The 13,886-nt window shown below is 46.2% G+C and overlaps 1 protein-coding gene across 2 annotated transcripts in view; it reads right to left on the bottom strand.

Annotated features, from left to right (window-relative positions):
* Positions 1-8,592: 8,592 nt before the first annotated feature.
* PTCH1 (patched 1) overlaps positions 8,593-13,886 on the bottom strand; it is a 62,382-nt gene continuing 57,088 nt past the window's right edge. For both annotated transcript variants that reach the window (XM_045289423.1, XM_045289424.1), the window contains 2 exons: positions 12,197-12,749; positions 8,593-11,472 (listed from right to left, as the gene is read on the bottom strand). In XM_045289423.1, coding sequence (XP_045145358.1) covers positions 12,198-12,749 — 552 coding nt within the window. In that variant the 3' untranslated portion in view covers positions 8,593-11,472; position 12,197. The remainder of the gene's footprint in view (positions 11,473-12,196; positions 12,750-13,886) is intronic.

Below are 13,886 nucleotides of genomic sequence, written 5' to 3'. Positions count from 1 at the left end.
TATTCCTGAAAGACCTTCTTTGCCGCCATCCACTGACACAGGGACATATTGAAACCTACTTTGTTCAGAATGAACCAGTGCATGTGTGAACTACACTACAATAGCAATACTTTTTGACTTCCCTCTTATAATTCCATTTCACACCCACCAGAAAAGCTTGCTGTCATTTTCTTGATTATGTCATTGTCTCTGTGAACCCTTCACTCATCAACAAAACTCTAAACCACAGGTACAAACAATCAGGTATCTGTTCAACAAAAGGATGTATTACTGTTTTAATAAACAGTTAAAGGCTTTTGTCTTTAGCCTGGCACACGAGGCCACCTCCTTCTATTGCACCTTACACGTGGGACTTCATAACTTAAGAATCCTCCATAGGCTTATTAAATTGCAGATTCCTGAACCTCAAACCTAGAGATTTTGACGTAGGTGGAGCAAACCATTTGCAGTGGACTACTAACCTGTTGTTGAAAGTTTATACCCGCCAACAGCTCTGGAGGAGAACAATTTGTTGATCTGCTTCCATAAATATTACAATCAAGAGACATTTTACTGCAACACACTGGGTGGTCATGGAATCAACTTGACCACAATGTGTTAGAGGATCCTGAGTAGTACAAGTGGGTCACTGTTTGACTCCTTGCTGAAGGGATGTGCTCTCCCAAAGTGGCTTGGAAGACAGGCCTGGCAAGGTCTTCTGAAAGGTCAGTCTACTCCCATAACAAGTTGCAGTCTTGGAAACACACAGGGACAGTTCTACCCTGTCCTATCGGACTCCATGAATCAGAACGGACTCCATGAAAGTGAGTTTGTTTTTCAGTTTGGTGATGTAAGAATAATAATAGTACTTAACTCAAAGACCTCATTCTTTAAGTAAATACAACATTGAGCACTCGGTATGGTCAAGGTACCTTTTCATCCTTTGAAGACACAATAGAGAATGCTACCACCAGTACAGATCTGGTGAGATGATCTTTCAACAAAGATTTGTAGTCCGTCTGGGAGGGAACCAATTGTCTAGCTGGGAGGCAAATATGCCCAGTCGTGGGGAAAATAATTGCAAATATCTGAGGAAAATATTACCTGTCGTGTTCAAGAAAAAGCACCACTTGTCTGTAGAGTTGCTAAAAGTGGTTACCGTATATACTCGTGTGTAAGCCGTGTTTTCCAGCACATTTTTAATGCAGTTTTTGTGGTAAAATTAGGTGCCCTGGCTGATATTCGGGTCGGCTTATACTGGAGTATATACGGTAGCTAGTTTGTTATGGCAGCATACGGTCAATCAGGGGTATGTGCACTTCTGTAAAGGGTCAGATACAAATAGCATCGCCTTTGTGAGCCAGAGGCCTCTGTTGTAACTATACATCCTGCTGCTGTAGCTTGAAAGCAACTAAAGACAATAAATAAATTGAAGTAGCTGTGTTCCCATCAACCCATTTACAAAAACAAGAACCTGTGCTCTGTAGTTTGCTAACCTCTGCTTGAAATACATCTGTCACGTTAACATTTCAGAACAGGTAAAGAAGAGAAAAAACAAGCAAAAACAAAACACCTCAGACATAACAAAAAGGATGATTTCTTTCTGATCTGTCGTTCTACTTTGCTTTTAGGAAGATATGTGTGGGAATCCAGTGTGTGTCAGGGTAGAACTGTATTCCTAAGGGCTTTTAATAGCTGTTTGTTTCCCCCCCACCCCCGAGGTTTTTCCAAGCACCTGTAGGTGAACTGGAACCTCTAACCTTCTGGTCAGTAGCTGCGTGTGTTAACTGTGTGCACCAGCCATAGATTCTTGGAGAACACTCCCTAAAATAAATAAATCAGAAGAAGAAGGAAAAAAGAGAACACACTACCTGGGAGCCCTGCTCTGCTCACAGAAATCCCCCGGGAGCAGCGCTTCTCCGCCTGCCTCAGGCTGCGACCCTTTCACACAGGTCCTCAGGTGGTGGTGACCCCCCAACCATAATATTATTTTTGTTGCTACTTCATCACTGTCATTTTGGTACTGTTATGAATTGGCTGACCCCTGTGAAAGGGTGGTTCGACCCTCAAGGGGGTCACGACCCACAGGGGGAGAACCGCCGCTCTGCAGTGCGAGGAATTCTCAGCAGTGTCTCGCTCTGCCAGTGCGTTTGCTTCTCTCGGGCTTTGTCTTTCTGGTCGCTTGCTTCCTTGGCCCCTTATTTCTCGTCGGTGTCCTTGTCTTCTTCACTGACCCTCTGTCCCGTTTGTTGCTCCTACCGCCCAAGAGGGTGCAGTCAAAACCAGTGCTCGGTTTGCTCCTCCCGAGCCTCGCTCAAGACCACGCTATTGCAGACACTCTGTGATTGCTGGCTTTGTGACTTAGCCCACTGCTGCCCGGGGGCAAGCCCAGTTCCGGGCACTGGTGCCGCGAGTGTGTGGTTGTTGGATTAGGGCAGGGGTCCTCAAACCTTTTAAAGAGGGGGCCAGTTCACTGTCCCTCAGACCTGTTGGAGGGCCGGACTACAGTTTAAAAAAAGCTATGAACAAATTCCTCTGCACACTGCACATATCTTATTTTGAAGTAAAAAACAAAACGGGGCAAAAACACCTGGCGGGCCGGATACATGTCTTTGGCGGCCGCATGTGGCCGTTGTTTGAGGACGCTGGGATTAGAGAGTGAGGGCAAGCTTTCTCAGGGGAGAAGAACAATTGTAGGAAATTCAGAAGGGGTCAAAGTTGATAGGTCAGAGCATCTTAACAACATGGATGAATTGGGGCAAGTGTGTGCACGTGGTGTGTGTGTGTGTGTGTGTGTGTGTGTGTGTGTGTACAGCCTTGGCTGGGTGCTGTGTCCTCAGCGGTGGAAGGGGAATTCATAATTTCAGGACTCCTCCCCTACTTACACTCTGAGGGTCCCATCTTAATTGAGTGTGCCTTATGATCACGGGCCATTAGAGGCCATTAGTAAATGAATGATGAGATGTTGATCGTGAAATACAAACTCTCTCTTGTGAAATGCACACCCAGTTTCACATATTAATTGCTTCTAATTAAGGAGAAACATTTTAGCCAATTAGCTTTTGGAGTTTAAGTGTAGTCAGAAGGATAGTTCAGAGGTTTGCTAATTGCTTCCCCATTGCAGCTGTTTGCCTTGCATGCAAACATATATGTTGAGTGAACATGATTATGCACCTGCACATGGGTGTCTGAGAGGCTCAGAGGCTGTTCTGTGTCTTCCTGTAGACAGCAGTAACACACACTGTTGAAACAATAAAGTACGATAAAGGAGGACAAGGAAGGAGAATGATGAGACTATCAGACGGGGCTCCAGGGAGCCAGGTTCTGTCCTTAATGGTGTCGGCTGCGAGGTCAAGTGCTATGACTGCTCCAAAGTCTTAGCTACAAAACTCGCTTCCAGCTTTAAAGCCAAACAAAAGTTGCTGTCAAGGAGACTTGGTAGCTGTCATGATAATTCCATGTGTGTCAGAAGAGAACTGTGTTTCACATGGGTTTGGAAAGCAGACCATCACAGCTTTCTTCAAAGGTGCCAGTCTGTTGGTTAGCACTAAGTATGTTAGCCATTCCCACCCCCAGGGACTCCTCCTACAGCATGAACCTCCTTTAATTCATTATAAACTTCCATGAGTGGATGTAAGGTGGGAACAGAAAAAGAACATCATCAAGTGGTCTGAAGACCGCCTTTGGCCCCTTTGGCACAGCTCCATGTCTTCTGGGCTGGCTCCTGCTCCCGCAGCTCACGGGGTTTCTGAAGGCCATGGTCTTTGCCTCGCTCTTGGCACTCTAGGGCACTCACCTGTCGAGAGATCGCATCTCTCCTTTTCATGGTCTGTTTCTTGGTAGTTTGAGTGGTACCTTGGTCTTTCCTACAAACTGGCCTGCCCCCTGTGATGGAGAGCTGCTTTCTCTCTCTCAAAAGGGAGCCTCTTGCTGGTCTCCATTCTTGCTTTATCTTGCTGCAGAAGGGGCTCTCAACACGTGCTGACCTAGAACTGCTGTTGACTGAACTTTGTAATTACAAAGATTGTACTTTTGGCACCTTGGGCTTAATGCTGAAAGCCTCATCATTATATAATAACTTATCAGTCAGAACTTGTTCATCTAATTTGATTTCTAAAATATCAAATTAGATCTGATTTTTCTTCATCTATATGATTTCTAAAACAAAACAGGCTATTACCCACCCCCACACTTTCTAGGAGACTATAAACTGTTGATCACAGTACATAGGATGGTGCTGCTGACACAGGTATTTCCTGTGCTTGATTTTAGCAAGAACGTTTAGTTGACTTTATTTTGCATATTTTACCTCATCAGTAACTTATAGCACACTCCATCCCAGACTCACAGCCTAGGAAGCAGGTGCATTAAGATAACCGTGCCAGGGAAAAGAAACGAGGAGAGCTCAGCTTACTGTGCTAAAGGTTTGGCAGCAGTTGCTCTTCAGGGTGACACTGTTTGCTGGGGTCTGTCTCATTCCAAGGAAAATACTGTATCTACAAGAGTAGTTTCCTTCACAGCCTCTTCGATGAAAGGTCCCTTCCCCATGTACCAAGAAAGGAAAACTCTGGAGAGTTGGCCCATCGGCCATCTGTCAGTTGGTTGTGCTGTGGCGGCTTGTGTGGGTCATGGCAACCCTCCGATGCAGTGTCGAACTGTTTCAAAGGGTCTGTAAGGCTGTGACCTTTTGGAAGCAGGGCATTAGGTCTGTGTTCTGAGGCAGTTCTGGGGCAATTCAGTCCGCCAACTTTTGGGTTACTAGTCACTGCTCAAACGTTTACATCACCCACTTGATGAGAACTAACAACAACAACAACAACAACAACAACAACAGTAGTGGTTCTCCAAATACCAGCAAGGCCACTCACTCCCAGTGGACAGATTTATGTGGAGTTTCTAAAGTTAGATAGAGTAGGAAGAAAAGGTTGTTGACCTGCTTCTGAAAATTAGCCTGGGAAAACCTATGGTTCACAAAATGATGATATCTGATATGCTGGAAGATGATACAGGCATGGACAATATTTCATTCAGTTACGCGGGAGCGAATTCAATGGCAACTCTGATGGTTCATGTCAACTTGTCTGGGCTGTGATTCTCAGTGGTTTGGGTGACCTGGACTGATGGTTCCTCCATAATCTCTTTTGTGTTTTGAAATGAGCCAATTACAATTGATTGAAAAGCTAATCAGTTCCCTTGGGGGGATGATCTGCATCTAATATAGATGGACGCTGTCAGAACAAGTCTTGCTCCCTCTTGATCCTGCATCTAACTTGTCATCTTGATTTCTCCTGGACTTGAGCCAGCAGCTTGTCTCACCTGGAGATTTTGGGATTCTCTTATATCTCATGAGCTGGCAGCCAGCCTCTTGACCTGAAGATTTTGGGTTAACCCTTGTAAGCACATGAAAATTAACCTGTAGTCTGATGCCTTCATCATGGATTTGGACCAGCCTTCATGACTGCCAGATCCACTTCCTTGAAATAAATCTCTTTATACACCTATATACACATATGGGTTTCCTCTTTTAGAGAATTCAGCTGAAGACATGAACTATCAATAACAAATAGTCATGAATCAAAAGTAACAATAGTAAAAGTAGCAAACCATTGCCACGTAGCCAGGGCATACTTTGGCCACCCTCACTTCAATCTTGGCCATCTCGTGCGCACTTTTTTATGAAGTAGAGACACCTGGGCTCCTGTTTTCCTGAGGTCCACCGTGTTCCTAACAGAATATTCCTTTAAGGCCCTTAGAATGGCAGTTGTTGTAATTTCCTGGCAAAAACTTGTGCAGAAGATGGCATCCAACAGACCCTGCACCACAACAAGGTGACGATTAAACGGATTCACGTTTGAGGCATGTTCTCATATGTGCAGCCCTCAGTAAAAGTAATGAAAACGTGGCAAATGTGCTTTTCAGATGAATAACAGGCCATCCCCACTCCTCATTTGGGGGGTCAGTTACCAGTTAGTATGAAATGAAACATCTGCCTCCACCTCACCATGGCTGCGCCCCGAAATGGAACAGTGCACTGAGTGCCCTAAGCTGTCAATTAAGTCTTTGTGCCCTGCCCCCCATAAGTGGGGCCTCATGTTTGCCTTAGTCTTGAAAAAATATGTCAATTTGGGGGTGGGGGGAGGCACAAAATGTATTAAAAACTACTGCTAGCCCAAATGATTAAAAACTAAGTTGGCTTATGTAATTTATAAGGAATATAAAATTGGGATGATAAAGGTCATTTTTAGTGGAATAAAGCACTTGTGGAATAAAGCCTATCCCAATTTGAATTCCAACGAATGCAATTAATATTTACTATATTCCATTACAGGGAATACATGTCCCTTATGACTTCTGCATGAATGACCCAAGGAGGCATTAAATATGAAATTTACCACCAAAGACCTTAGGAATAGGTTGCCAATTACACCAAGAGGGAGGTAGACAAAGTTGAAATAAACTAAACCTTGCTTAACACTCTTATTTTTTTCCTGGGTAACGCATCTAAAGCAGACAGTGAATTATCCCAGCATAGTATTCCTTGGTTAAATGCCTCAACAGAGGGCCTGGTAAGTGCAAAAATCTTCCCAAAACAACCCTCATAGTGTTTTGTGTCAGTACCCGTATCGCTTTATTGTTATCAGCTGCTGAGAATCAGCCCCCACCTCATGCTGACCACATGCACAACAGATGAGTTGCGACACCTCACAACTTTCTGATTGGCTAATTTCATCCTACTTATTGCCTAGGGAGAATGGAGAAACTCCGAGGTTAAGTTGGGAAACCTGAGCTCAGCACTGGAGAAGATGCTGCTCCCATCCCTTCCCATTCAGGTGAGCAAATGATGAAAGGGGTCTGTGAGGGACTCTCATCATCTATCCCGTATAGACGAGCGCATCAGAGTTCTAAAAGGCCTCATGGAGCCTGCCACTCGATGGGGACAGAGCAGGAGGGGTGGTATGGAGCCCCAGCTCTGTGCCGAAGTCCTTTCTCACAGCTGTAAGCACTTACAAAGGAACCATTCCTTCCTTCGGATTCCCAGACACAAATACAGAATGCATGGATCCCAGCTCTTCCCCACAGATGAACATGTGTTTTTGTGGAAAGACCACACAGAACAGTAAGGGTTTATACTGTTTGTAGGTTGGGTCTCAATTGACCATTTAGCTCATGTCAAAATATAGAATGGTCAATTCAGCTGGAAGGAATATAGGGATCACCTTTGTTGGGACATCCCTATACTCCCAGCAGGGCAGCTTGGTAAGACAGATTTCTGGACCTCATTCCCAGAGGTTGACTCAGGAGGGCTGAGGCAGGGTGGGGATGCTTTATTTCTATCAGTTTCTAGTTCCTGGGTGATGCCAAGACTGTCAATCCATGAAGGATTAAGACACCGTCTCTACTTCTCACTCTGGGAGGTCAGTTGCCAAATATGAAACATCTGTGTTTATACCAATTCGGCTGCTGCCTAACATTTAGTTTGATTAGCAGTGACTGATGATACTTGAAGCCAGGGTGGTTCACTGGCACACAGGCATCCCCTGGGTACAAATAAGCTCCGGCTTTTGTAATCTGTAGTTAAGTCAGAACAGGTGCCTGTAGTTCTTATTTCTTTAGTGCCAGCAAAGACACAAAAGACTTCTTAGTGACGAAAAAGCTGTGCTTGCAGCAAGCAAGGGCGACTGTGATGAATAGCTGGTTCAGCTTCCATGCATGCTGCTCTCATGTTGAAGAGTGGAACTTCCAGGCAAGGATGAACTAGATAGAAAGGTATGCTGAGCTATTTCTGAAAAATCAGCCAGTGCAAACCCTATGGATGACCACAAGGGTCGAACCCTTAACCAGTCATGTGAGCAGGTTGCCATGAGTCTGGGGACTGACCCAACATCCACTGACATGATACCGTATTTTAGCATGGGCTGCCGACATTGTTAAGGGGCAAACAGTTTTTAGGTTTGCCAGTGGTAAAGTCTACCACATGTACTTAACCCTGCCACCGCAGCACAAAGATGGCGGCCATAGGTTGGTGTGGCTGGCTTGAGGAAACTGACAAAAAGCAGGAGTTAGCTGTAGTGACCCAGCACATTCTTAGCAATTGGCTCCCGCCTTCTTTCCCAACTCTCCTTGGCTTACGGTGTAATGTGGCCACAATCCTGGCTTTTCCTATCTCCCTGGTCATAATGTAGAATGTAAGATCTACAAGCACGCATCCAAATATTCTGCATCGTATTCAGTTTGTCCCATCTTATTAGCTACGCTAATCTGAAGTACTATGTCCCATCTTATTAGCTATGCTAATCTGAAGTACTATGTCCCATCTTATTAGCTATGCTAATCTGGAGTACTATGTCCCATCTTATCGGCTATGCTAATCTGAAGTACTTCTTTATAAGATAAATAAGAATGGAAAAGGGGACAGAATGGGTAATTTAGAAACTTTGGTGTTAAAAACAAAAAATTCATATAGGAACGATGTCTCCTCTCCATAAAGTAGATGTAACAAGTCAAGTATTTAAGAAGGCTAACAAGATGAAACAATTTAGGACATCCTAAAAGAAACAGCTTTTATCAAGTAGTTCAATTACAAACCATTCTATAAAACAAAGACATAACCAAGAAGTTATATTATTTTTTATTCATGTTAGAATTTCTATCAGTGTTTGAACATTAATATTTCGAGAGTTTGTACATTTTCGCCTTCCCAGGAGAACCACACTGGGTCACAAATGGTAACTAATACACGTTTCAAAATTGCTTGAATATTCATTCACTCTCTGAACACTGTTAAACATTTTTTTTCTTGCTTTATTTTACAATGAAAAGTGTGCCCCACTTATGTCTCAGCAAAGTTCCAGACATTATGGATTCATCACATATAAATTCTTTAAAAATATACTTCTGTCAAAAGACTTGATGACTACTATGTACACTACAAAAATAAATTTTCATATAAATAAATTATATGGCATACTTTTATCTTTGTAATTGAAATGACACAAACCCATTTGCGTTGACATTGGCAGACAATGAGACGCAGTTTGAATTATTTCCTTTCAACAACTTACGTGAAAATCCTACCATGAGTTCTTAATGTCGATGTTATATACTCTGAACTATTTAACATTAGTAAGCACTCTATACAAATACATATTGTTCAAAAGTAAAACAGATGAAAGTGTTTCCAATACAAATAATATCCCTGCATTTTTTGTTATAAACTGGCATGACAAATACTGTAGGAAAACATTCTTATGATACAAAATTATAAATATAAGCAAAGGTTTTTAAAAAAAATTTAAAACATCCAAATGAACAAACAAGACAGACAAAATTAAAAAAAAATTTTTTTAAAGGAAAATTCTAGTTGCCTGTGACCTCGGGTTCTCCCTTTGCCCGTGTGATGATGGGAAAGGTCCTAAGGGAAGGCGGGAGGGATGGTGTGTGCCACACAAGCTGGGCTCAGGACAGGAGTGTGGGCACACCAACAACTAAGGAGAAGCCAACCGTAGAATTTTGCATAATGGCCCTACTCAGGAAGTACATTTCTCTGAGCAGGGTTGGGTGCTAGGTAGAGAGTGTGGCTGGCAGAAAGGCAACACAAGTAGCAGTGGGGTGACCAGGGTCCCTGACATACACACACACCTGGCAGCTGCAGGTGACGTCTAATTATTCTCAATTCCATCGGTGAGTTTTAGGGCCCAGGGTCACTACACTGCTAGTCCTACTGGGTATCCATTGACTTTCTGGTAAGATTTTCCATCTAAAACGTGAGGAGATAGTGGAGGATTCCTCGTTTAACAGTAGCGCAGTGTTTCACCATTGGAGAGCTGGTGCTGGCCCTTCCTTATCTGGAAAGAGCTGCAGGTGTGGATCTGGAAGGTGGCGGGGCACATCGTGCTCTCCCCGCATTTGCTGTACTCTGGCTACCACAGGCCAGGAAGACCAAACCTGAGCAAGAGAAGCGTTCTCACACAGAATCAAGTCTTTAAAATGGATGCCCAGTTTTATGCGCAGCCTCCGAATCTGTCCTTCAATAGGGTTTATGTAATTAGCACCTTGCTGCTCTTTAATAAATGCCACATGGAATCAACCATAATGACAAGGGGAGGAAGGCAAAGGATGCATCTCAATCTTCATGAGGTAAGGAGGGCCCTCCTCTAAGCCCGCCTTTTGCAACATCTGGCTATATTAGCATATGGCTTGCTCTCTGTTTAAGATGCAAACACATCCAGAAAACCCCAACCAACTGCATCATTTAGGGAGAGAGGGCGTTTCAATCTTACGGACCCCAAACACCATCTCTTGAGTTTATTATGGGCCCAGAATCAACAGAACCCATTTCCTACCTGTGGCAAGGCCATGGGCTCCAAAGGATTTCCGTGTGTGTGTGTGTGTGTGTGTGTGTGTGTGTGTGTGTGTGTGTGTTTCAGAGCCCAGGCTCCAGACCTCGTCAAGCTCCTGTGAGGCACGTCATCTACTTCTTCACTACTGAGGACGACAGGCAGATGGTAGTTTTATGCCTGGAGGTTTTGACATCGCTCACATGACCCATGGGAAGAAACTCATCTCCTGGCAGCACAAGGGGAGCTGTCTGGATGACCACCCCTGACTTTAGGAGTTGCAATGGACCAGCAGCAAGCCCAGCTCTCCCTCTGCCATTTCAGAAGCATTAAACCTGATGTTCAGTATCCAGGGCTGGCCCTCCACTAGAACTGAGCAAGAACGAGAAGCTGGCTCTTCCAGCCTGATTAGTTTAGAGACCAGTGAGGGTTATGGTTTGTGAGAAGAAACAACAAAAAAAGACAGGTGGTGGTGGTAGTGGTGGTGAGGAATCACAGTATAGTACACGGGAAAACCACACGTGCTCACATGCACTGCCAAAGAAAAACTGCACACGAAGATGCCTACAGAAGCCACTGAGATTAACATGCTTTCTTCATATCTGCTCATAAAACGACAAAAATGATCACGCATAGCGTGTTTGAAAGTTAACAGTAACATTTCATACTACCACAGGGTTGTGATATGCAAATTTAGAATAGTTTAAACAGAAACCTTTACAAAATAATCCTATTACATAAGCCATATTTGCATAGAATTATACAGGTAAATTATACATACAATATGTAAGCAGCAGCACCGATATGCTGAAAGTTCAGACTAAGTTAAGCTTGGTTGGGGCACAAACAGGGAGACGCCACGTCAGCCTCTCCACTCTGGCCCAGGAGGGGAGGCAACTCGACTCCTTTACACTGCTCGTTGTTGGTTCGATCGTTCCTTCCTTCCTATATTACATGTATACACCTCTTAAATACTTATAGGAATATTTAACAAAATAATACAATCGGTTACAGTAACAACGAACTGCTATCCTGGGCGGGCAGCATGCATCCTTGCCAAACTCCGGGCAGTTCTCTTCAGGCAGTTCTGCAAGGGGGTGGGAATGGGGGTGGGGTTTCCCAATCTTTGGCCTCTTTGCTTCAGATTTTACACACCCTTTAAAAAGAGGAAGAGAAAGAGAAGTCATCATAGGTAAAAAGTATCTGAGCCCTTACTTATGAAGTGTAAAAACTTCTTAGAAATGGGGAGAATGACTGCCCTTTGGAGAGGGCTGGGAGAGCTAAGGAGACGGGGCTCCTCGGGTCGGGTCTTCACGTGGGGCGGGCGCGTTACTCCATGTGCTCACTTTGTGACATGGATGCGCTGTACACTTAGGTACGCGACAGCACAAAAATGGTCAAACCGTTCAGCTCCTCTGGTCAGTTGTGTGAACCCTCAATCGCGTAACAATTGGTTAGAAGTCAACTGGGTCCCCCAAGGGTGTCAAAGCTGGAACAGGGACCACACTTGTGGTCCCTGAGTGGTGCACAGAATGAACATGTTCTGCTGCAAAAGGTTAAAGGTTTGCGTGTACCCAGAGGTGTCTCAGAAGAAAGGCCTGGCAATCTACGTGGGGGAATATGAGCTGTGCGGAGCATAGTCCCCCTCTCACATGTGGGAGGAGCTGACTTGAAAGAAATGAGTCCGGGGATAGGGGCTCTTCTCTTTTCCAAAAGCTCAGTGGGGCTTCACCCGGACACACTCATTCTAAAAGGCCCAGGGCCTACTAGACAATGCAGCCCAAGGCACCCAGAGTAGCTCTTCTTCCCGCCTTTGGTGCCTCAGCTGCGACCTAAGAGCAGAGACTCCACAGCATCGTTCGCTCGCTCGCGGTACACACCTCAGTTAGAGCTGGTTCCCCGGGTCCTCGCCTCACATTCCACATCTTGCAGCTCTATGACTTCGACTTTCGAATCCCTTCTCTCGCACCGGACATTAAAAGGCACATGGGGGTCTTCGAACAGCCCATCCATCTCCGGGTGCTCCTCCCCTTCCGGGCAGAGCCCCCCCCAAGGGTTGCGGCTATGCCCAGGTCCCGGCCCGGGAGGGGGGTGCACGGCCACAGTCACGGAGGCAGAAGCTGTCACAGTGGTGATGGGCTGGCAGTAGCCGGGCCCGGAGCTGCCCGGGGCAGCGGACGCGGGGCTCCGAGGGTGCTGAGAAGTGGCTGCTCGGGGGCCCGTGCGCTCCCTCTTACTGGGGCCAGAAGCCCCTTCAGTAGACATTTCGAAAGCATCCCTGCGCAGTCTGTAGGGGGGCGGTCGCAACCCTTCTCGACAGAGCTCCCTTCGGGGTAGCTGGCCTGGCCTTCCTGGGGGCAGGGGCCCTGAGTCCAGGTGGGGCTGCTGGCGCCGGTTCAAGGGCGGATGGTGTCTGGAATCAGGATGGACCACCTGCAGAGGGTAGGGGCAGGTTAGAACAGGTAGGGTACTCACCAAGGCTGGGTATGGGCACCCGCTGATCCTGCCCCTCCCACCTTGGCTCCCGCTCAATGCCTTGCCACCCACATGCAGCACTTCCTTAACCCAGCGTGCAGACACTCCAGCCAAGATAGAGCTGAGGAGAGGAGGGCCTGGGGAGCCCAGAGGGACCTGCCACTCACAAAGGAAAAACTGGTTCAGGAACCTACAGGACATGCAATGAGCAACAAGGGCTCTTCATTGAGATCCTCTCGCCAGGCATTCTCAAACACGTGTGGTGGCTGTCCGTAAATACAGGGTGGTGGTCAGACAGCTGCCAAGTGACCTCACTCACACAGACCCCCCACCCCCCGTCCTGTTCCGTCTATCTGAGCCCAAGAGCCTCCTCTCCTAAAACCGCCAGCCCTGGTTCGTTCAGACGCAGGTTGCTGGCAGGACTGATTATACCTAAAGCCATCCACCACAGCAGCCACAAGAGGCATGTGGCTATTTAAATTTAGGTGGACTGAAATATAAAGTTCTGTCCCTCGGCTTCCCAAGTGCTCAGCAAGTAGCCACACGTGGCCAGTGGCGGTGAATTGGACAGGGAGCCAGGAAGCATTTCCATCACTGCAGAAAGTGCTATCGGGCAGCCAGGCTTGAGCAGACAGTTAGGACTCTGGTTTCTGGGTCTACACACAAAGCACAGAGAAGCACAGTGGCCACATCAATCAAAAGGACCGTGACCAACTTCAAAGTTGTTCAGCTTGTACCTATTTTTAGGCTCCCGCTGAACAAAACCAGACTCACACTGCAGCGCCGCAGGCAGCGCCATGGGGGGCAAGAAGAGGAAAATGTGGGTTATTTGGTTGGCCTTGCGTGCTTTCAAGAGGACTGCTTTGGCCTGGGACTGGAATACCCATTTCCTGGAGGGACAGCAGGAGGCCCTCCCTGGGAGGGACAGGAGCCTTAGAACCCTCCCTGTTTGGTTTGGTTTTTTTCTCCAGCAGTCCCTGTGGGGGCACACAGCCTGTGGGAAGGGCCTTTTCCCAGGCGGCCCCATGAAATTTTCCTGGATGACTGGAGGCTCAGAACTCAAGGGTGGTTCTCAGCTGAGCTTCTCTGCCCCCT

This window comes from Echinops telfairi, unplaced genomic scaffold (assembly GCF_000313985.2).
Source record: "Echinops telfairi isolate 266 unplaced genomic scaffold, ASM31398v2 ScPeMD7_27;HRSCAF=92, whole genome shotgun sequence".
In the NCBI taxonomy this organism is placed as follows: domain Eukaryota; kingdom Metazoa; phylum Chordata; class Mammalia; order Afrosoricida; family Tenrecidae; genus Echinops; species Echinops telfairi.
This window is presented reverse-complemented; position numbering and strand designations above follow the sequence as displayed.